General features: G+C 42.6%; 2 protein-coding genes across 13 annotated transcripts in view; one reads left to right on the top strand and one right to left on the bottom strand.

Annotated features, from left to right (window-relative positions):
- Positions 1 to 24,036, top strand: part of NBEA (neurobeachin) — a 512,894-nt gene that overhangs the window by 347,239 nt on the left and 141,619 nt on the right. For all 12 annotated transcript variants that reach the window (XM_074567614.1, XM_074567653.1, XM_074567643.1 and 9 more), the window contains one exon: positions 9,427 to 9,563. In XM_074567614.1, coding sequence (XP_074423715.1) covers positions 9,427 to 9,563 — 137 coding nt within the window. The remainder of the gene's footprint in view (positions 1 to 9,426; positions 9,564 to 24,036) is intronic.
- MAB21L1 (mab-21 like 1) lies at positions 11,430 to 13,525 on the bottom strand. The gene has a single exon (XM_074567703.1). The coding sequence runs from the start codon at positions 13,357 to 13,359 to the stop codon at positions 12,280 to 12,282; it is 1,080 nt and encodes a 359-aa protein (XP_074423804.1). The 5' UTR covers positions 13,360 to 13,525; the 3' UTR covers positions 11,430 to 12,279.

Raw genomic sequence — 24,036 nt, 5'->3', positions numbered from 1 at the left:
GTGGTCTCATCTTCTCTCTCCAACCCTTCTCCTCCCTTCCTGGTGTGTCCTCTCCTGTGAGGCTGGGAGAGCCCTGCCACCCATCCCATGCTCTCCTACTTGCCATCCGTACACCAGTGGCTCTGATGGTCTGTAGAGGTCCCAGGGGGCAGAAAGCAGCAACCACAGGGGAAGCCCAGGAGGGACTGTAACAAGTATGCAGTGATGCTTCCTAATAATTCTCTCTCAGCTTCCAACAGTTTGCACCTCTGAGGCTTCCAGAGCCAGAGGTAGTAGTTATTCTCTTTCTTTTTTCCCCCATTTTCTCTCTCCTCTCTCTTCCAGTCTCTTTCTCTCACTGTCTTTTTCTCTCTGTCTGGAGGTGGCTAAGGTACCTTAAGCTTTTCCATGTTTTATGTTTTTTTCTTTAAGAAAGTATGTATGTGTATGTGAACACACAAGTACATCAGTTAAATAGTAAAAATCAAAGTTTCATTAGACAACACCAAAAACAGTCTTAATATTTCTCCTAGTTTTTCAAGCTTCTCAACGGAAACTGTTCACTGAATTCAGCGTGCACTACTGAGTAGCTTTCTCCCCTCAAAATCCATTTTTCTTGCAAATTAGTGTTCAAGACAGGAATTTCATTGGGGGGGTTGCTTGTTTGGGGGAGGCACAGGAATGTGGAAGAAGAGTGATTCTTTTTCACTTTTTATGGTAGACACATAACCACACAAGCCTTGTACTTCTAAACATGGAAATTTAATTCAGCCAGATTTCCATAGTTTCTGCTTATTATATATTCAGATTTTGATCCTGAAGTCTAAGTATAAAAAAGAAAAACATATTTGTATGACTTTAATTTAGAGTATAGATCCAGGCCTAAACTGAAAACAGTTATACTTTTGATATGTAGTTGGCTTTCACATTGAAAACAAAAAAAAAAAACACCACAGTTTCTGTAACATACTATTTTTAGACACCTCAGTGTTTATTCTAATCATTTTTTCCACATTACTATCCAAAATAACTTAATATTTTAGAAGGTGGTTGTCAGTCAGACATGATAGTGCCCAGCTTTGAAGAACTTTTCTCTTTGTACCCTATTACACCTCACTCTAAATCTGAGCATCTTCAACTTTTAAAATGGCAGCTGGATTTCCTGTTTTCCGAGCTTTAAAACTGAATCAATTCCAACTTTGTTGTTTTGCATTTATTAATGGCTCTGAGAGTGCTTCATGTGCTCTTACTGTCCACTTATACCACTCTATGTAAATTTCTTATTTTTTTTTCCATAACTTGCAAGACTCTTTTTATTTAAAATTTCTAAGGCTGCGAAATTAGACTACAATGGAGCCTATGACTGCAGGCTTGCCTAGTGCATACATCTGTAGCTTCTCCCTTGTCCGGGGGACCACACCCCGGATGGAACTGGTTAGCTTATCAAAGGTCAAGCTGATGAGCTACCTGATACACAGGAGAGACTGCAGAACAACAGGCCTCAACGTAAGGAGCCAGACGCCGCTGTTCTGCGCCTTATGTCATCTTCACTATGCAACTGGTTCCCATATAAAAATACCTGCGATCTTCATAAGAACGTATAGGGCCAGACCTCTGTAGATTAGTGGTAGGAATGTATCCAGAGTTGTATTAACAGCAGCTATGCTAAACTAAACACTTTCATTGATCTGTGGAGAGGATTTTTGCTTTTTTGCTCTTTTTTGCTCTTTTTTTTTTTTTGCACTGGTGTTATACAAGCAAGGTAAAAAAATCAGTCAAGAAGAGAGTTTGGTTAGTCCTGGTTTCATTAGCCAGAAATTGTACAAGAGGCAGCCTCATCCAATGCATTTGGTAGCCTGGTACACAAGTGCTTTTAGCTTGGCTTTCTAAAGAAACAAGGTTTATATGAGCATCCTCTGTCAGCCTCTATCTTTGTAACTTCTGAACCTGGAAACCATTTTGAACAAACTTTAACAAAGGAGTAAGCAATAAAATTCCTGCAATGAAATCAGGTTGTTAAGGGAAAAAAAGCCTTCATGACAGAGCCCTCCACATTGGTTCTCCCTTTATTAGGTACCAGAGAATCTTTGTGGGAGGGTCTTCAGAAGGTCGTTAACTGGGGGAAAGCAAAACATGCGATCAACCAGTAGACACAGTTACACTAGAAAACATTCTTTATTGGTTCTGCTGATGTTTAGAGATACTCGTATTTTCAGAAAAAGTTGAAGTTACAGCTATTGCATCTTAGATGATGCTTCCAAATATACCCAGCAAGTTATATGTTCATTCAACAACTTCTGTCTTTCTTCCCACGCACATATAGGAGTAGCTAACCAAATAAGTGAACTTTAAAATATCACAAGGTAGCTAAACATAACACTTCCCTTCACTACGGTCTCCAGAAGTATAGGGCTTACAGTTTATCCTGAAGAGCTTTTCCAGAATGGAGGCTAGAAGAAATCAAAGCCGAGGGCTCACATCCTTTGTTTAATTTCTAATCAATTGAGCTCTATTGGCATGACAAGGTACACAAGCTGGACTGTGTAAGATACCTGTCAAGTCTTGTTCACTCTGACTGGCGGCTGGGATTTGATCCCTCATGTTCCTGACTCTTTACAATGAGTTCCTGTTTCGGTGGTATACAGCTGTAGCAGGATGCTCTCTCTGCTTTCTCCTTTCTTCTTCCAACATTAAATATGCTTTTCTAAGGTGTGTTTTTTCTCTTACCTTTTGATTAAATAGACAGCCATTGTGGCACTCTCAGAGAGAAAAACTGTCACTTATGTGGGCATGTTCAGCATCACTTAAGGTTTTCTAGGTTGAAAAAAAGTACCTTAAGTTTTACCTGAAAATGAGGAGAAGGTAGTGGCAGGTCATAGTGCATTAGGGTAGTATAATCACGTCTGGATGCGCTGCTTAACAATCAAGTTCTTAGTTTCTAAACCAGCTTAAATTACTCAGTGCTTCCAAGGTATAGCTTCAGGCAGAGCACACTGTATGAATCTAATTTGGAAGTGGCAAATGTGTGCATTGCAGTAGTGAGGTCCCTATCCCAAACATTTAAGTTTCTGGCCAGCTGTAAATCATTAAGGGCAGTCTTGATTATTATTAATACCTGATCATCTGGCAGGTTGGCGCTCGAACATCTCCTGGAACAATACTAAACCCACGTAAGCCACTCGGAGCTTGAGCTCATTTCAGAGCTTCTCACGTATGCCACCGAGCAAATCAGACTTTACCTGCAAAAGGGGGCAAAAGTTGATTTTCTGAGTTGCTTTAGGCTGTTAGACACCCTGCTAATTGTTCCATGGGACCTTCAGAGAGAAGATACCTAATAAGATTGTCTTTGGTATGGTACTGAGCATATTCTGTGACTGTTCTACTAAGTGGTTGCTTTCTATCACACTTTGAACAACATAACGAGGTACTTATTCCTAGGAATATTGTGAAACACTTTTTCCCTCAGGAAGAAGTACTATTTTATATTTTTCTTTCAATGTGACCAGGAAGGTATGGAATTCAAATAATAGTTTACCTGTGGAGGTGCATATGTCACTTAATTCAAATGTATGGGAAGTATGTACATATTTGAGAGAAAATTGCCTTTTTTTTCTTATGCAACACAATCTAACTGTTTTCACAATCTCGTCAAAAACGTGTATTTATTTCTTACTATTTTATTCACAGTGGTAACATGTAAGATTATTTTTGTTTACATTTTCTTTTTAATCAAAGACATTTGTTTGCTCTTATGGCACCACTTAAGAGAATTGAGTTGCTGTAATTGTTTAGTTATTGTTGTTGAAAAAGACCATTGAAGTTGATCTTTGATGTTAGTAGTACTGTTACATGCTTTATGGAGGAAAGGGGGGAAAAAGTGGGGAAAATTTTGGATATCAGGGCCTATCCACACTGGCAATGACATTTAGACAAACAATAAAAATCAATCCCTCTCTCACAATATGAACCATATGATTGTGCAAGAGTAAAAAGCCAAGAAAGTAAGCTTGGATATCTCCAAAAACAGGGGAAAGGAATTGGGGTTGTTATTCAGTGGGGGAGGAGAAAAACAAGATTATAGCCATGTTTAGACTTAGAATCTGGTTTTTGCAATCAAAAAGTTGTGCAAATTATTCTCTTTATTGAAACTGTTGAAAGTGATATGTAAAGGGAGCTGTGTATATACTTTCTTATAAAAGCCTTGGCTTGAGAGAAGGAGTTACTCCCTGTATCTGCTATAGTGGAGAACAAATTGAGGGCAACCATCCTCATGTAAGTTCAATATAATTACTGCAGAAGTCTTTTTAAAAGGGTAATTTGGATCAGATTTATGACGACAATAGAAACAAAAAAGGCTAATTTCTTCGAATTGTTTTTTAGGAATCTTACGTTGTTTATTTGTTATTTACATGGCAGTGCATGTATTATATTAATGGTGATAATTGGTTGAAATATTTTTCTGACTGCAGAGCTTTTCCCAAAGGCTTCTGGTGCCTATACCTGTTTCTGCTTGTATGCTGTGTGATTTATATTACACGAGAAACTGATTTTTTTGTGTGTGTGTGTGCGCGTTATGTATAAATTGTTTCAAGTATAAGGATTTGTAGTCATTTAAAATGCAAGTCAGTGTCAGGTACACTTGGCTTTAGAGTTAAAGTGCTGAGGGAAATTCAGTTGTCTTGCTTCAGGTACCTTGTAAGTGATTTTTAATAATTATTCTTAATATTTAAAATTCTTGTGTAAGTATCATATCAAGTTGCAAATTGTAGTTTATGCAAACTGTTTTACACAGTAAATTTATTAGTTTCAGCTAATCTGTTTTGTATTTCCCATGTTAAACAGTACCTGAAAAAAGATTGATACGTTTTTTCTTTTAAAATAGCATCAGCTAAAAATTAAACGTGACAATATTCACCACTTTTTTTCAGAATAATTACAGTATATTGTAAAATTAAACTGGTCTAGCTGATTGAATATGTTTTCAAAGTACTTGTCCCAGCTAGTATTTTTTTCATCTATGAGTAATCAGCAAAATATTATTTTTAAAGTTATACTCTAAAGTCTGCAACAGGTAAATTGCTTGTTTTCATAATTCAGCATCTCAGTGCATGTATCTTATCCTACTTAGGAGTAATTATACTCAATCATCTTAGCAAATATACCTCCGGTGTAATTTTCAGGCTCAAAAATGTAACACTTCTTTAGTTACAGTTAAAAATGACAGTTTATGAAAATGTTTGAAATAACAAGTTCAAAATACCACTCTTCTGGAGCTTTCCTTAAGAGGTGTAATTTTACTGATATCGCTTTAGCAGATAGCAGACTCTTTCACCTGATAGAACTTTTCACTTGCATTGACTTTCTTTACTTGAACTTGAAAAATATGAGAGCAAAGATACACAAACTAAATACAAGGACTGAAACCTCTGTTTAACAAAAATTAACACACGGGAGGAGAGAGATTACATTCTGCTTTTATTCCCTGGGACCTTCTAATCCCACAATCATTTACTTTTGGAAAGAAAATATTATTTTTAAATGTATATGTGTGGTAGCGTTTGTTTTAGAAATGTAAATCACATGTGCCGACCACAGGGATCAGGCAGAGCGGAAAATTCCCCATTTGAACAGATTACAAGACCCGTGGATCCGAAGTGATTTCTGGTCTGGTCTTAAGGCCAGAACTTCTTTGTTAGGTCTCTGCTTCTCTGCTGTGGGCCGCCCCGGCCGCTTCAGAGAGGCTGGGAAGAGGCAACGAAATGGTCCTTTAAGAAGAGATGGCTCTTGCTGAAGAGTCCCAACAACTGCCAAGCGCTCTAGACGCGTGTCCTCTCCACAAACCCCAAGCTGCCTGGTGAAGCGGAGCAGCCACCGGTCGGTTTTTCCCCCGGAGCTGGCAGAGAAATTGCCCTCAGCGTTGCCCGGCGGCTCTCGATCCTCCCGGGGGGCCCCGGGCAGCATCCCCCTGTGCCGGTGCCCCGGGCAGCAGGGCTCCCGGTGCGGGCAGAGCCCCGCTGCCCCTCCGCTTCTCGGGGGCTACAGCCGAGCTGGGAATGCACATTTACATCCCCTGGAAAAGCGCAGCCCGCCGCCGCCGCAGAGGGGCCGGTCGCCGGAGCTCGTTATCTTCCCCGCATGCGAATGAGCCCGTCCCGCGGCTCTTGGCTCAGGTGTGCCCGGCTTTTGTTTCATTAGATTATCAATTGGGTTCGGGAAAGGGGACCCAAAGCTTCCCGATAGCTCGGTGCCATATGGAAAATCTGCAGTATTTTGATTATGCTCTATGTAAACATTTTAATATCGGATCCTTAAAATCCAGAGACTATCCCAAAGGGGATTAAAACATAATCCTCTCTCTCTATAGCTGTAGTGGATTAATTTCGTATTCTCTCAGTGGCTGGCTTGCTCCCTGAAGGCTACAACAAAAAGACTCAGTGCTCCTTAAACATGCTATGGAATTGGAAGTTGTAATTGGAGATTTCTAAAGGACAAGTGTAAAAATGGCACACTGTTAATACCGAATATTTTTTTCATTTTGTGCTTTCAGCAGAAAAAAAAAAATCTGCGAAGATTTTTTTTAACTTAGTTTGAACACCCGCTGGCCCGAAATCCCATAATTTGACCACTGTTTATTATGCTTTCTGCTTTTTTTTTTTTTTTTATCAAAAGAGGAAAGAAAAACAAAGAGGGAAAAAAACCCAACACACAAACAAACGTTTTCTCATCTGGAAAGTACAATAATGCTTATTCCTTGTCGCATTTTAATACCTCTGACATGTTTACATTGCCACAAATCTAGGGTGTCATTTGAGCAGAACACAGGGCAGACGCCAAGATACCGGTCTGGGAGCTCGGAGGCTTTTCTCCGGTGGAGAGGGAGGAAGCCAGAAATCCCCGATTTCCCCTGCATTCAGTAACGGGCTAAGAAGTGAATGTCCCCTTCCCTCCACATCCACCCCCTGCTTTTGCAGCTCTGCCCCCTCCTCCAGTACGTGAGTGCATTTCGCTAGCACACCCGCACCTATTGTCTTCTCCTGGATGTCAGATTATAGGTTTTGGCCTTTTGACCATTAAATAGCGGTGCCTTTATTTTTATTTTAGCCGCACAACACCAGGGAAAAGAGGTAATTGGATTAAATTGATGGTCTTTCTTCTGGGATTCAGCAAAGCCCACAAACGCCTCCTTAAAATGATAGAATATCGGGTCTTTTCCAGGACGTATCTTCCGAAGGCGCTTTTTTTCCCGCACAAAGGCCCGGGAGCCCATCACCGTGCGCCGGGCCGAGTGGCGGCTCCCGGCCGCGCCGCGGGGAAGGGCGAGGGGAGGGCTGGAGAGGGCAAGTGCTTCTGGCAGGGCAGGGAGCCGCTGGCTGCCCAGACCCCCCTTCTGTAAACACAAAAGAAAGGGGGCCTGGGGAATAGAAACCCAAATCCACTTGTAATCGTACAAGAGAATCGGGCGTAATTACTTGAGCAACCCAGATGAAGATTGATGAGGCTTTAAAGCGGCGTTTCGGATCGATCACTCTGCCCTTCGGAGCCTGCTGCAGCCGGGCTTCCCAGGCTCGGCTCGGCTCGGCTCGGCTCACCGCGGAGGGAGGGAGGGAGTGAGGGAAGGAAGGAGGGAAGGAGGGAGGGAAGGAGGGAGGGAAGGAAGATGGAGGCGAGACGGGGAGAGCAGCAGAGCAAGCCCGGCGCATGTGATTCCGATCAGCTGACTAAGGTCAAGAGGCTACCCCGGTTTATTAGGAGATGGAAAACAATAAAATGAAGGAAAATAGAGTTTGTATCAATATTATCCAGCCTGCCACGCTGGACTGCTGAAAGCTGTCACTGAAACCGTGCGGTTTAGCTTCCCCTTGTACACACACTACATCCGTGCCTTCCTCTTTATTTATTTTGCAGCGTAAATGACAAAACATTGTGCAATACAGTCTCAAATTGGGTGTTACAGTAAAGTAAAACATTAACAACATGACAGTTAGATGCGCCGGTACAGGACTAATTTGGGCTAAGTGAGTAATTGGAAGTGTTGCTTGCAAGGTCTGGTGGTGAAGTGTGCGTGCCGTACTGGGGGAGGAGGGAAGGGTCGCAGCCGTCCCTGGTAGCCCTGGTGCGAACAGCAGCCCAGGGCTAGCTTGGACCGCGCCAGGGCCTCCGTGCAGGGCTGGTTGCCTCCCTCCCCGCGGAGGCGAGTGCCCGGGGAGGGCAGCTGGAAGGCTGCGCAGGCTCTGCCAGCTGAGCGAGGGTCTTCCTCAGCGAGTGGAAGATGCTTAACTGCATAAACCAACCAAACCCTTTTTTTTTTTTTCTTTTTTTTTTTTTTTTTTGGCATGCACTGAGATGCTCAGTTTGCCAGTGTTCTAAAAGGTGCATCCGTCGGGTCTTGTACCCAGTTTCTGTACCCAGGCTTTTATTATTTGTCTGTCAGATGCGTGCTTGTGCGTGTGTGTGCTTATATACGCGTATACAAATTACCCTGCACGCTTTAGTGGTTGAATCTAGAAGAACGTTTTATATTTAATCTTTTCTTTTAATTAGTGAGCTTCCTAAATACCGACACTGTCAGCTTTAACGGTAGCTTGCATTCGTATTGAAGATAAGATGGTGAAAAAGTGACCCCCTGTTGTCTTTTGCAGAAGTTTTTTGGGTTTGGATTTTGTGTGTGTGTGTGTGTGGTTTTTTTCCCCCCTGAATTAAAACCTAACAATTTGTGCGGATTGTGGCTGCCTTTTACAATAGGTTTTCCCCACCCCACCTTTTCAGTGCCAGTGCAAGCGTCTCGTTAAGGAATATATTTGAGCGAAACGTTGTTACAGTAATTTTAAGAGGATTAAGTGACAGCAAGCTGAAATAAAAACGATCTTGCCGTAAATATATTTAACGATGCTAGCCTTTGTGTGCGTGTGGTATTGAAGTAGGTAAAAAAGGAAAAAAAAATATATATAATCGCTGATTTTTCCCGATACTTTTGGAGTTGAGATGTGGACCCAGAGTTAAAAATAACGTCCCCAGGCCTCTCAGGGTCGGTGTGGCGGGCAGGGGCTGCGGGCCGCTCTGCCGCCCGCCCGGCCCGGGGTTGAAGCTTGCCCGTAACGAGTCGCCGCTATCGCACATAAACAGCGATAGTGTTAACGAGGAGCAAAAGGGCATGAAAAGAGAAGGGACCTACTTCTAAGAGGCAGCTATTTTTCACTCTAACCCCTCTGAATTTCGCTGCTGGCTGATTTATCTCGCAAACCCCGGAACTCACAAACTCGCTTCTGTCCCGACTGCGAAGTTCAAAGCGCTGACCGCGGGCAGGAGGGGAATAAACACGGGGGTTTACAAACAGCGTTTTATGAGGGGGCTCGCCGGGCGCTGGCTTGGCGGAGGGAAGGGGAAGGGCCACCGGGGATGGGCCGGCCGGGCGCCCTCCAACCTGACGCCGCTGCCCTTGCCTTGCAGGCCCCGTAGTCCTCAGCACGCCGGCACAGCTCATCGCCCCCGTGGTGGTGGCCAAGGGGACGCTCTCCATCACCACCACGGAAATCTACTTCGAGGTGGACGAGGATGACCCGGCCTTCAAGAAGATCGACCCCAAGGTGAGTGAGTGCGGGCGGGCGGGCGGCCCCGATCCCGGTGCCATCCCCGGTCCCGTCCCACGTGCGCCGGGGCCGCCCCCTCCCTCCAAACTCCGCTCCCGGCTGCCGCCTCTCGCTGCCTTTTATTAAAAAAAAAAAAAAAAAAAAAAAAAAAAAAGCGCAATGTATTAATGATGGTAAATCCTCTATTACGGCAGCGTGCGCGTTTTCCAACAGCCTTTCGCTCTGTGCCTTTGTATCAACGTGGTCAGATTTAGCAGTTAAGCCAATTGCTCTGAAATCCCTGGAGGGACTAGCAGTCCCAGCCCGCAGCCTTCCCGAGGCACAGCGGAGGGGGTTACCCCTTCCGAGGATATCGGAGAATCCCGTTATTTCAAGGACGTTAGTTTCCGTGTAAGAAAACACGGCGCATTTGAGTAAACACTCTGCTGAAATGCGAGTTAATGCTTATTTTCTGGGGGAAAAAAAAAAAAAAAAAAAAAAAAAATTGGAAATAGGCATGTACCCAAGACTTGATTCCTGGGAAAGCTCTGTTTTTTTCTGAAGACGTTTACTACTACCAATTCCCCAGCGCCGCCTTCCTCCCCCCTCTCCCTTCCGCGAAAACCTCCAGCCCAGCCGCAACAGAGCAGGGGTGCGTGACTTGAGCAGAAACCTTTGCGTGGCTTCCTCCCCGCGGAAAGGGAGCGGGGGGCTGCCACGGGGGGAGGAGGGGGTGTATGGAAGGGACGTGTGTTACAGGGCGCTCCTCTCGCCTGCGTCTCTTTTTTATTCTTATCGCTGTTGCTTTATTTCTTTGTTACTGCGCTGGAAAATGTTAGAAGAGAGAAAATAGGGAAGGCACTTTTACAAAGACCTCGGGTGTTGGTTTGTTTGTTTGTTTTTCCTGCAGAAATATCATAAATAATTTCCAAGAAAATGCTAGCGACCTCGTCTGAATATGTTTGTAATAAGGTGATTTCTCTTTGACGAACGATTTCTCAAACTCGGAACTTTCTTCGCAGTGCTGGGAGAAAAAAAAAAAAAAAAGAGAGATTCTGTCAGAATCGCTGGATATAACGGTTTTCTACTGGAAATAGCTGCTAGTGGGTGTTACACAGGCGATCGGCCTCTTTCAGCACTTGTTGACTGTTAGGGTACTAAACAAAATCCGCGTTGTTATTTTGCGTTTTGATTTTAAAGCCGCTTTAAAGAAATGCGTACTGAGAAGGACGAGGCATTGCAGTACGGATAGGCAATTTTGGATCGCTTGCAGTTTTGTAGGCATGCACATGTTATTCCCTCTGAATGCCCTGGGAGCGCAGGGGCTTGATTTCTGGGAGTGCAACTGGCAATCTTATCACATTCATAACGGATTTGTAGGTCAGAAGTAATATTGTTGTTCCCTTTATTGGTGCCGGCTTGAACGTTTCACCTACAAATTTTATTTTCTTCTTTATTACTGCTTACGCCGAAATGCTAGTTTTATCAGGCTCACTGCTTATTCGGTACACTGGCTGCTTCAGGGATATGTTGTGTTTCCTCAGCTTTGTTCAAAACCAGGCAGAAACACATCAGCGCCCTATAGTAAACCTTTCGAAAATGGATTTCTTTTCTGACGGCTGAAAAAGTGTTACTGCATTAATAACTACATCGGTGTCTGACAGTTGCTGATGGAGCTAAATTCTAATGTGTTTGTAGCACCAATATTTTCCTGTTCTACAAAACTATTCAAAATGCAAAATCACGCAGCTGCCCTTAAGTTTTCTGCTTTACAGGATTTAAGCAACTATCCACAGAAAGGCAAAATTCACAAAACATAGCTGCCTCTGGGTTTTTCAAGTAGAAAACTTGATCCGGTATTGAAACGCTTACCCATGTGCGTTTTACTTCATTTATTAGCTTGTAATTAAATAAATCAGCAACAGAAATTAAAATCTAAATCACAAAAGGTAATTATCCAGTGTATTTCAAGTGCATTTTCAAATATATAATTCCAATATTCAAGCGTTATTATATAAGCAGAATCCAAATTTCTTTTGAATATATTTAAATAACATTTCAAGTATATTTATGGAATGTTAGAAATAGAACAAGCAATATATATGAAACGAAAAATGTAAACTTGTTAAGTTCAGACACTTCAAAAGACAATTAACAAAAGTACCATGATAAAATCTACCTTTTTAAATGGTATCTTCTCTTTAGCAGAAAATGTCCTTGAAGTATCCAAAATGGCAATTTAACTTCTGTTCACCAAATCACAAAACACCAACATCCACAATTTCAAAGACAATGTGAGATCACAATATTTGATACAAATTAAAAGGTACAATAGGGTTTGTTCAGGTGGCATATCCAAATAGCTTTTACTCACAGAGGATTTACATAAAAATACCGGGTTTTGTTATAATCCGTTGGTATCGTTTCTAGGCAGAATGGTCAGAATCGTGTTAAATTACGGCCAATTTTCCTTTCCAGGTAACATACTTTTTTTCTTTTTTTTCTTTTTTTTTTTTTTCCCCACGGGGAACTGCAAAACTGTGACGAAGATAAGAGGAACGATACTTGCTGTTCTTATTTGCTTTTCTTGGTGAAGAGCCTAAGCTATATTCCTTTTTAAAAGAGAATATTATTTGCATTGTCAAGTGGAAATATTTGACTTTTCGAACAGGCAGCTTAAACTTCATCGGGAAATAAGCAGATTTCTCCGTCGGGCGGGTTTTATAGTTACCCCCTAAAGTTTCTCCAAACTTTTCGGGTTGGTAAGTATTTCCCTAGCCAGTCGCCACGTTTGTTTGGCTGCGTTTTCCAGGGCCGAGTGAGGTTTGCCCTGAAAGAGGTCTAAGTTGGGCAAGAAGTAATGCGGGCACCTCCTGCACTGGAGGCAGGAGATGAGCTGCAGTAAAATCCCGTTGAGCCGGTCCCCCAGGCACGACTCGTCCCAGTCCGATTCGCGGGGATGCTTTTCGCATTCGTAGGAAACCAGAGTCTTCATGTGATAATTATTCAGGGGCTGTCCCGGCAGCTCCAGGTGACGGTCCCGTAAGGTTTTGAGGATAGAGAGGCATTTCTTCCTGCAGCCGCCCATCTGCAGTCTGTTCTCGGCTTCGGCGAACTGCAGCACCCAGGCATCGCTCTCGGCCGAGCTCTGCTTGCCGGCCAGAGAGTGGCACTCCTTGGATAAGAGGTTGAAGCCTTCCGCCTTGACCTCCGCCACCCTGTTGGGTCCCGGCCAGGGGATGTGGGGAAGCGGCCAGTGGGCAGCACTCCGCGGCCAAATCCCCGTGCATTTGAACGCCGGGGTGATCTGCACGACGTACCTATCCCTGATTCTCAGCTTCACCTCGCTGGTGTCCGCCACCATCTTTACCACGTCTCTGTAACTGCACTTATCCACGGCTTGAGCCACCAGAGTCTGAAATCTGGACCGGATTTTGCGAGCGGAGAGGTAGCCAGACGCCGTGATGAACTCCACCCAGAGGGACATACTCCTCTTGCGCCCGTCGCTTAACTTTAACACAGCGCAGCCCGGCAAGGAGCCGTCGTCCACGAAGTTGAAAACCCCCATTTGGTTCAGATACAGCACGACTTCAAACTCCGTGGGGGAGATGACTTCCAACCCCTCGTAGCGGTTATCCATCTCGTTCAAGGAACTGATGAAGCGAGGCTCCTGCACCTCCACCTCCTTCAGCACGTCCGACACCACTTTGCAGACTTCTCGGATGGTTTTGGCGATGGCAGCTTTCCTGGCTTGGCATTTCTCGTTGTAGTATTTATTCAGATGATACACCAGCTTGGCCTGGGCCGCGATCATGTTGGGGCAGAGATCCGGGTTGTATACCGGAGTCTCGCAATAGGCTGTGGGATCCAATGCGGCTGCTAAGGCTGGAGCCAACTTCAGAGGAGAAAAAGGCTGCCGCACTCTGAAATGTAACAAATGTTTTTCAAAATGCGCTGGGGCTGCTGCTCCTCAGATGCTCTCTTCCTGCTTTTTTAGATCAGCCGTCTTGAAGTGTGTGTGGCGGGGGGGAAGGGGGGGCGAAGGGGAGGGGGGGGCGGGCGGGGGACTGGAGGGGGCGATATTTTTCCTCCCCCTTTTTTTAAAGGGTCCGTGAGTGAGAGGGAAGCATCGAGAGCTGCACCTTCCCCAGCAGCAAGAAAAACAAAAGTTGCACTGAGACACAGCGAGGCTTCCAGTAGTCAAAATAATAAAACCTCTTCGTATTTATTTATGTTTTCCCGTAGTAATCACTGTGTGTGTGCGGGGTGGTTAATCAGATGGTGGAAAAAAGTGCCGTGTGTGTGTGTATATGTCAGAAGAAGCTGGCTGTTGGTTTGTATAAGAGCCCAGATGCACTCGTGTGGAAATTATAAAGGCAGGGCCAGGCAGGCGGGCGGCCAATCGCCACTGGGCTCGTCACTGCAGCCTCTTTCAGCTCAAACCCGGCTAATTAATCCCTCTCTAGGAGATAGATATGTATACACAGACACACACACACGCACGCACACGCAGGCACGTATAGAAAGGTAGAAGGTTACTGGCAGAAAACCCGCCCCGGTGATCTGTACGCTCGGAAATCAAGAGAAATCGCTCTCCTTTGGGTGTAACTTGAAGGGTATTGGCGTTTCGAAAGGACTTGGCAAAACTGTGCCGCTCCGCACCGAACCCCTGCGTGCCTCCCCACGGCCGAGACGGGAATGCAGGTGTATTAATGGGCATCCATCAACTAGGGAGCTACAGACCGGGCTCGCTCCTGCAGGAGCAGAGGCGTAAATTCATTAACTCGCACTTGGCGTCACATCACGCTGCCCTTTCCTCCTGATAGTTGTCTATAACTGCAAGCGAGAAGTTGGGGTTTTGATTTTGTTTTTATTTTTTGTTGGTGTTTTTTTTTTCCTCTCGTGAACCGGCCAGTGAGCAAACAGCAAATTCACGGCAAACTTAGTGTCCTTTGGAATAAAATATTACGCAAAAGTCCACGATTTGTATTGTTTTAAAAGGTCTTCTGACGGGCTCTAATCGATTTTGAGGTTTAATGTATTTCGGCATTGTCTCTGCCTTGCTTTTTGTGTGTGTACCTTATGAAGGGAGAATCAATCGCTAAACGTATCTGTCAGGTCTTTTTCACGTTCCCTCCAGAAATCAAGTAGCAGATATGAACGGTAAATCTCATCTGCCAATTCTTAGGTCTGTTTTTGTATTCCGTCTAGCCCTCCAATATGTTGTGAAGAGTGGATGTTCAGCTGCTTTTTGAGACGCGCTCTAAGTATCCATTTCAAACCTGGGGGGTTTATGGTATGGCGAGCTCTGCTAGCAAGCTGCGTTTAGTAAATGTGCGCACGGGAGGGATGGTAGCGACTGCAAACACGCTGGCACGCTGCTAATCTGACAGTTTGGGGGTTCGTGTGTGTGATGTGTAATTAGCAAATTTCTCCTTCGGTACTGTAAGTGTTAGTAATCGGGACCTTTATTTGCAAATAGGCTGGAGTGGCAAACTCTTCTGCTTTGCAGTGCTTCAAGAGAACCTTAAATTATATTTTTTTTTGTAAGAAAAAAAAAATCAGCAAAGCTTTTAATCTCTTGGCATCTTTAATCTACTGCCCGATTACTAATTCTTAAAGTAACTGTCACAGGCATATCCACCGCTAAGGAGAAGTCATACCGCAAAGAACATTTCACGACATTTATTCAACGCATTAACGCGACCAACTTTATTGCACCCAGCGAAGAATTTCTGACTTTGTGCTTGGCTCGCTCGGGCTGGCGTTTCTACGGGCGCTGCCCTCGCCGTTTCCTAGGAGGGAGCTTGATGCGGGGATCATTTTCTGCCCATTAGTCAAACAGGGCTCGGGCTGCCTTTGGGGCGCCTCGCTGAAAAAAACTGCAGGTGACAGCTCGTCCCGAAGCAGCTTTTCCTCTTCTCGGCCGCAGCCCCCTGGCCGACGGCGGAGGGGCGGCCGCTTTCCGTCTGTTTCGGGCGAAAAGGGGCTTGTTTTCTCCCGGTTGTTCTCCTTCCTCCGGGTAGTTTCCCGTCCGGAACGCGACTCCGGTGGCGGCGGCTGCACAGAGCGCCCGGTCCCGGCGCCTCCCCAGCCGCCCCGGAGAAGCGCAGCCGCCGGTCGCTGTCGCCGTCCCCGCCCGGGGTCCGGCACTGCCGCTTCCCTCCCCACCCCCCCGGAGCGGCGGCGTGAGGAGCCGGCTCGGCTGCGGGCTCCCGGGGGCGGGTTCCCCCCTGCCTCCCCCGAGCAGGCACTTACGGGGCTCCTCGCTGGGTCCGAGGGGACAGGGGGGCGCCTCCTCGCCGCCGTCCCCCGCTGCTCTTACCGGCGTGCGGGGAACCTGCCGCGGCGGCGGCGGGGGACGAGGAGGGGGCGGGGACCCGCTGCATGGCCGCGGGGGCCGTCGACAGGCGGGAGGGGGGGCGGCGACGACCCATCCGCGACGACCCCCGCCGCCCCCCCTCCCGACCGCCGACGGGGTGATGCCGGTCGCGCCCTGCCCTCAAATACGGGCCCGGCTGGGTTGGGAGTGGGGGAAGGAAAAGCGGCGAAGTTGGGTCCAAGTCCGGCGGGCGGGTCGCGGGGACCGCCTGGGGCGGGGGGAAGGCCGGCGGCGATGCTGGCCCTGGTCCCCGCCCCGGCGCGGCGGTGACGGCCGTTCTGCTTCGGGAGCCGAAACCTCCGTCCCTGGCTTGTCTGGGGCGGGGGGGGCGGCTTCTTTGCGATTTAACTAATAAAGAGGCTCCTTCCCCGCGAGGTTACATACCAGCGCCGTGTAAAAAAAAAAAAAACAAACAAAACAAACCAAAAACAAACAAACAAAAAAAACAAACCGAAAGTTAAAGCGGGGGGACAAAAGGTTGTCCCCTTCCTCCCATCTGCGGCGAGGGGACAGCCCTTTCCTGCGGAGGGGACACAGCGGCCCCCGCTCGACTTCTCGTCGCTCCGGCTGCGGCAGAGCTACACGTTAGGGACGGAAATGTTTCGGGCGAGGTTACGTTTGGTTTTGCCCCGTGGGTTTTAGCTCGGTAAATCCAGTCGCTAAGGGCTAAAGGCGATAGGTAGTGCCTTTAAGGTGCCGGTAGCCTTAATTTTCATAATGTGTCAAAAGGAATTTAAATAAAAATTACGTCGTATATCCTAAATCAGAGCTTTCAATGTATAACGCTAAGATTACCCTATGGTATCAAGTAATGCAGGTTATACGTATTTATTGTATCTTGCTGGCTATGGGAAATATTAGCTTTAGCCTTGGTTGGGTGATGTTTAGCGCTAAAGGTTGCTATTAACTTCACTACATCATTTAATTTCACACATACACAATAAACATTTGATAGTCGGAAAATTTGTGGATTTAGGCATTGCTGACACCAGTGAACCACTGAAATGTGACTGTTAAGGTGATCCGATAGTTTACCATGACAAGAAGTCGGTGGTTTGGTTTAGATTCCGAAAATAATTATCTATGTGACTACATATGATATAAAATATGAATATTTTCGAAGCTTCTGACCACTTACTGCAGTTATTTTTTTATGTAGTTATTAATGTGCTCTTCATAAATTATAAAAGGAAGGAACACCTTTTCATCACTGAGTTTTATTTTTATACGTATTGAGTTGTTCTGGAAAATTGAGATTAAAATCACCTCATTAAAATGATGATTGATCATTTGTCATGATAATGGTACCATATGATATTGGTGACTTTTACCAAATTACTGTTTTCTAGATATTTTCCCCTAATTAGGGGGTACTATAACAGCATTTGTTGAACTCTGCTTGTTATTTCAAATCTTTCAAACTACACTGCCTTGTCACGTAGTGCTCATGTTAGCCAAAAAGCCAAAATGTGTTGAAAATCTTTGACTGCAGGTACTCGCCCACACCCCCAAAATGTAATTTAAAAAAAAAAAAAGTTGCCATATATAAATGTCACCAATAATTTCTTTTCATATGGTGAAAAGTGTGAGTTAAAATGCACATGCAGATGCATATACGCACAAAGTGCTTGTATTGTTATCACTTTATATTTCTTATTATATAGTGATAGTTCTTCCACATACAACTGCTCATGAATTTTAAAGTTTTATTTTTTAATATCTGCGTATTGCGCTAGGGAGCTAGGAAAAAAATGAAGCTGAGTTGATTAAATTATTTATCCCTACTGCTGAAGTGAGTTTGAAGGCTCATTGAATGTATCTGATTTCTTGGCTCCTCTTTCTCCCCTTCCCCCCTCAATTCATCCTGGTTATTTCAACCACATCATCCTGCCAGCAACAATAAATTTACTTTTTTTCAAGTAGGAAAACTAAAGACAGATATTTGTGTCGAGTTTGCTTTAAGTGTCACGTTATATAAAATAGGCAGCATCATTTTTTTTTGTTATAGAAGTTGATGGTACCTGCAATATGCTCTATTCTTATTTGGTAGCTTACTTTTTGCCTTCACTTTCAAATTTAGGAACAAATGAAAAGTTTAAATGTAAGTTGCTGTAGTGTTTGCAAAAGCACAATTTCAATGAATGCATACACTTAGATTTTTGAGTGTAAACATTGTATAATTAGTTATGCAAACATTTTTCTTGCATTAGCTAGGTTTCTGCAAATGTTTTTTACTTTTTAGAAAAAATGTGATATAACTTCTTTTTACAGTACACAATTAGCATTCATTGGTGCTAAACTTAACATGTGTATCTCTTTCCATTAAAAATATAAAAAAAAATAATGAGAAGAGTTTGCATTACTGTTGGACTTGGTCATTCTAGCTCTTACAGCTTAATGCTGTAATGTTAATGCTTTAAATTCCTCTAATCTGCAATCTGTTAAGGGAAAAAAACAGTAATTGATTTGTTTTCTTTAAAATGTTACCTCTCAAAAGTAAATATGGAGCTTGCACAACTGTAATTTTAGCTAGAACTGCAGAAACATTCAAGCAGGAAAAAAAATCCATTGAATTATTCATCTGGTTTATCATCAGCTTCTCCAAAGCCAGACATTCCTTAAAGTACAGCGTTTTATTTAAGCGGTCCAACGCTGGGGTTTTTTTTAAAGATCTCTTGCTTGGAGAATGCTCTTTTCTGCTGAACTGCGAGAGGAGTGTGGAATCAGTGGGGATTAGCGGCTTTTAATCTACTACATCTGTAGTGGGTCATCCAATGCTGCAGAACTCTCATTACTCTCTCATGCTGTATATGATTAAATGACTGAAAATATTCAACATTGACCTTGAAAATAAAGCTGTATGTGTTGGATGAGCAGCTTCTGAAGACTTCACATCTAAACTAACCTTTCCCTTCGGTAACTTCTGGTTCTGGAATACGTTGTCTGAGAGAGGACTAGAGCGTTAGAAAATGTAAGTCAAAACTGAAGTGTGGGAGTATTTGAAATGCATCATTATATAAATTATGGCATCACTCAGCTTGTTCATGCTGTGTTTTATAAGTAAACCAACATCTTACTAGCCCAGTGAAAATGGGATCGTGGTATGTCTTGAACATACTTAGTTTTGTGACTCGTGTTTTTCTGTAAGCTGGTTTCACATCGACTGGCAAACTAAACTACCTCATCTTGTAAGTACATGTCAGAGCGGTTGAAATCAGCAGAAAACATGTTGCTTAACATCTTTGAACAGTAGTCTATATAAAGGTATAAGCACCATCTTTTCATATACATTTTGTGATATTATGTGCTTATTGCTGATTTTCGTGCTGCCAATGCTTTGGGCATGTTAAGTCCCTCTAACTTAAACCAAAACTTGTCCTCTCCCCTTACAATAGTATGGTAAATTACCTGTGTAACTCACTTTATCTCGATTTAGCTATAAAAAGACATGCCTAACATATTTCAATGCAGGCTTCTATTTTTTAATGTAGTGTTTCGCTCTCCGATATTTTCTTTCCAAATAACGGTGAAGGGAGGAGTTGAGTGAGTTGGTCGCGAGTGATTAATATGTTTCATTGAACCTTATGAAGGCCCCGATCCTGCCAATGCACACATGGTTAGCGAAACATTCAGCTGGTTCTGGTGAGGTCAGGGGCTTCTTCAGGCTCACAGCTAAGTGCACGGGCAGATATTTGCAGGATCAAGGCCAAAGCGGGATAACACTTGGAGGTCAACAATGGAATAGGATGAAATACAGCGTGCCTTTAAACTATCTAATGCATCAAATACATGCGTTGGTGAGGAAATATATTTTTGGCCCAAATATCTGCTCTTCTGTCAAGCAGAACTTCCCTATTAATTTCATTGTGTTTTAGGTATAGCGATGAATTAGCTTCTCGAGAAAGGACAGTGCTGCTTTGTCCATAGTTTAAGAAGATGCTCCCACAGAAGTGCTTTCCCTAATCTGCTCTAAAGCCTTTACGAGGAGGGTGAGGTTGTTCAGAGAAATGAGTGAAAGATTATGCTTTCAAAATCTATTAAAACTGTATTTTTCATGTATTTTCGTATATTCAGGACTATTTGTATAACTCTCAGAAGGTACAGAATCTTTTAACGGTCTGAAATACAAGCACCCTACTTGCTAAAAACACTTATTCATTCAGTAAAAAATTCCTAGCTACAACTGTAATAGAAACATGTCAACCAAGTTATTATTCAAGGAAGAAGCGGCGAGGTCTGCTCAGGAAAATCTTGATGCTTAGATCTTTTGGCCTTTAAAATGTATTGATTTTCCTACCACCACAGAACCTTTTTTTCTTAATTCATGGAACATTGTCATTGTTGGGTGTGATATTTTATCTAGGGGAGAACTCAGTCTCTTATTAAGAGCAGCGAATCACTGTAGTTCTCCTCTTACTTGGGTTTGACAATTTAACCTAGATCACCTTCCGTCCTTCCTACTTTTCCCTGCCATTTTTTCAGCCCGGCTCTAGGACAGAATATACAGAACTGGATCCTTTGCAGCATAGTGCTGATGTCATTGAAATGAGAAAGACTACAGAAATAACACGTAGGCTTGTAATTTCATAAATCTCCAATACAATTGTTGAAAGAGAAATACTAGCTACTTATGGAAATATCTGTTTATCTTAAAGGAATATTACTATCGATTTCTCTTAATAGTAGAAATAGATTTTGCCTTTTGGGCATGTTATCGTTTATAATACATTAGTGCCATTGAAAACAAGAAAAATAAATGTGTAGTTGTTAGAGTAGTGACAATGTTTTCTCTTAAGCCTCCTTAGTTTTACATGAGGCAAAGGAGATATCTTTATTATTTCACATTTCTAAATCTTCTTTATTTACAACTTCAGTTGATACAGAATAATTATTTTGTAAAATTAAAGGAAACTTTAAACAAGATTTTTTAATTGTTTTTTTTTTTTTTTGTCAACTGGTTTCAGCAGGGTGGATTTACTTATGTTGTATGACATACTCAAAATACATGTCAAAAGTGGACTGTAAATATCTTCTTTACTACTTTTTATTTGATCATTATAGTGATAATTTTAAAGTTATTCAGTGTGTACAGGCCTACCAAGAGAGATATTCCTGTGATCAACATGATTTTGTCTTATTTTCCATGAATGTTTTACCATCTCTTATTTCTCGCTTTCTTCTGCAAATTTTTTCCAGGAATGAACTGCCTAATTTTGGCTTCAATTTTTTAAAATAACCTTATCAGAAGGAACAATTAACAAGTGCAGAACTCTTACTAGCCCTCTGAAGCACAGAAGAGTGTATGGCGTATGCTAGGTTGTGCCGTAACGCTTGCAATTTTCAGCTGCGCTTCACGAGCTTGCTTCTTTAAGTAGGTAAAAAATGACAGCAAGTGTGTTGGATAACAGTTTTCTCATTATATTCTGTGAGCACATTCATTATGTATTATTAGTCCTTAATTGTAAAGATGAAATAATATAACCATTTATCTTGGCAAGCCCATTATTTATAATCTGTACCTTACAGAATTGCATGGATTTGCATGGATGTTTTCTTCTACGCGTAGTCTTCAGATTTTTGACATAGGAGGTGAGACAAAACTTCTCAGGTTAAACTTCTAACTAACCAAATCCACTCTTGATAGGCAAACTGCGTATCTTGATGGGGTAAAAGAAGTCCCCTCTCTGCCCCTGCCCACCCCCCACCCCCCCCCCCCCCGAAATTCAGTTCTTCATTTGTTTTGTTCACCACGCTGCATTAACACAGTTTTCCCTTGTGTGCATCTGCCAGTGTACAATTTAGCCACGGGCATCTGTAGACCTTGTGGTGATCAGTATTGCAGGCAAAAGCCATATGTGTTTAAATAAAAAAAAATCTCTTTATTTCATTTGCTGTTTTAACTGGATGGATAACTTTTGTGCCTCAAGACAGAGGAAGAGAAAATACAGAAATAATTAATTGCCTCTATTCTTGAGGCAGTTTCATTTTCCCTCTCCAATATGGAATGCTTGTCAGCTTCCCTGATAAATGACTGCATCTATTTGCATAGATTTTACATTAACACAAAAATTAGTTTTATTTGTGAAAAACTAGTTTACATAATAATGCAAAATCTAGCATTATGGATTATGTTTCAAATTTGAGACACTGTAGAGAAATGAGCGTTTTTTCTTTCTGTTTTTAAAAAATTCTGTTTGTTTGTTGTGTAGTGGTTTATTTTTTTTAACTGTCAAGCCATATTAGATTTTAGCTTTGTATTTTGTTTCTATAAAATTAACTAAATCAGGGTCTTTTAATGTGTATAAACCAGTTCTCCAGTCTTTCATAGATTGAATTATTGATGGTAGTATGAACACAACTTCTTTCATAGACTTTTACACATTCCATTTATTAAATACACTCTTAAATGAACGTATTAAATGAATATATTTGCAAAATCTCATGTAACTGTTTTGAAAAAAAAATTGCAGCAAACAACTGTTAAATACTCTCTAAGAGTATACTTGAAGTTTCTAATGCTGCTTTTAAAATAGGGCTCCATCAGGTATTCTTTCAAAGCATTACTGTACTGGATTAGCTTATATGCCAGCGTAGGACTATTTTTTTCCCCTATATGTAATAACCTGTCTGGTTTAAGTAATTAGGCATTCCTAGCTTGAAGTGACAGTACTATATTTCTCGTTAAAAACTGTGTTTTATTCACAATTTGTCATGTCCATAAAGAAAATTTACAAATCAATCAGTCTGAAATATCTTTGAAGGAAAATACACTGCCCTAATTTTGAGCCAATTGTAATTGTTTTCAAGTTCCATGAACTGGATGTTTGCTCATATAATAAACCTGGTGTCTTGTTGTCTAAAGGTGACTGCTAATTGTATAGCAGCCCGTTCTCCCTGCCGAAGAAAATACAGATGCATTCGCTGTTATTTCATGCTGTATAACAAAAAGAAACTATTGCTCCTTATGAAGCCTGCTATACTTAATGGCAACTTAAGGTAAAAGACTGCCTTTGCCACTTCTTGAATCTGGGACACCCTAGGTGCCAGCTGTCACTGCTCAGCTAATGATGACAAATGCCCCTCTCTATGCAGATTGCAGAGCTTGCAGGCTGCTATGAAAGGCAGCCAGATTACCTTTCTTCAGATAGTAACTTAACCTTTTAAACTCAAGTGTCAGAATGAAATTATTAGCTGGGATACTTTCAATATCTGTTTCTTTAAAAAAGAAAAAAAAAAAAAAAGAAAAGAAAAGAAAAGAAGGCGGCGGTGACTTCAAATAATACCATAGCAGCTCGTATTCACAAGTTGTTCATGCTTCTCTGATGTTTTAAAAATAGGAAACTGCTGCCACTGTGCCTGTGAGCACTATATGGAGTTTGCTGGCGTTGAATGCATGAATACTGAAGCTGACCTCTTGGTTGCACTACACGGGAGTGGGGCCAAGCGGGCCAAATTCTGTCCTTGCTTACATCCACCTAGTGTTACTGATGCACAGATGTGACAGATCACGGGTTAACTGATGCTATTTATAATAGACCTTAATTGATCTTACATATTGTGGATATACTTGGGTTTCACCATGACAGTTCATGTTACCACTCTAAATCTGTGAACCTCAGTTAAAGTCCACTGTATCAAAAATTGGGTATTTATTTGGTGGATATGAGCAGTTTCACAGAGCTCAGTCATGTGGTTAATGTTAAAGTTACTAATTTCAATTACTCTTCAGTCAGAGTTTTGGAGTTACTTTCTAGGTTGTCTTGGAAGTAGCTAGCAGATGTGAGGATACTACATAGTTCCTTAACAACGTGCCAGAAACATAACGCAGTATAAGCACTGTATATGCCACCTAAAGGTGTGGGGTGCTTTCTGAGTGTGTACATATATGTATGTCTGTATTTTTATGTGGATCTATTTCTATGTGTTTATACGCTTGCATATGGAAGTAAATAGACACATGGGCTTTCATATCAATGTGTGTACACACGCACAAGCCTACACGTGTAACATCCAAACAATATATATTTCCATGTTTATATTAAAATACTGACATACATGAGCATGTTTAACTTGCACATTATATTTGCCATTAAATCAGTCTGTACAGTA

This window comes from Larus michahellis, chromosome 1 (genome assembly GCF_964199755.1).
Source record: "Larus michahellis chromosome 1, bLarMic1.1, whole genome shotgun sequence".
In the NCBI taxonomy this organism is placed as follows: domain Eukaryota; kingdom Metazoa; phylum Chordata; class Aves; order Charadriiformes; family Laridae; genus Larus; species Larus michahellis.
The sequence above is the reverse complement of the archived record's forward strand: the minus strand, read 5'-3'. Positions and strand labels throughout refer to the sequence as shown.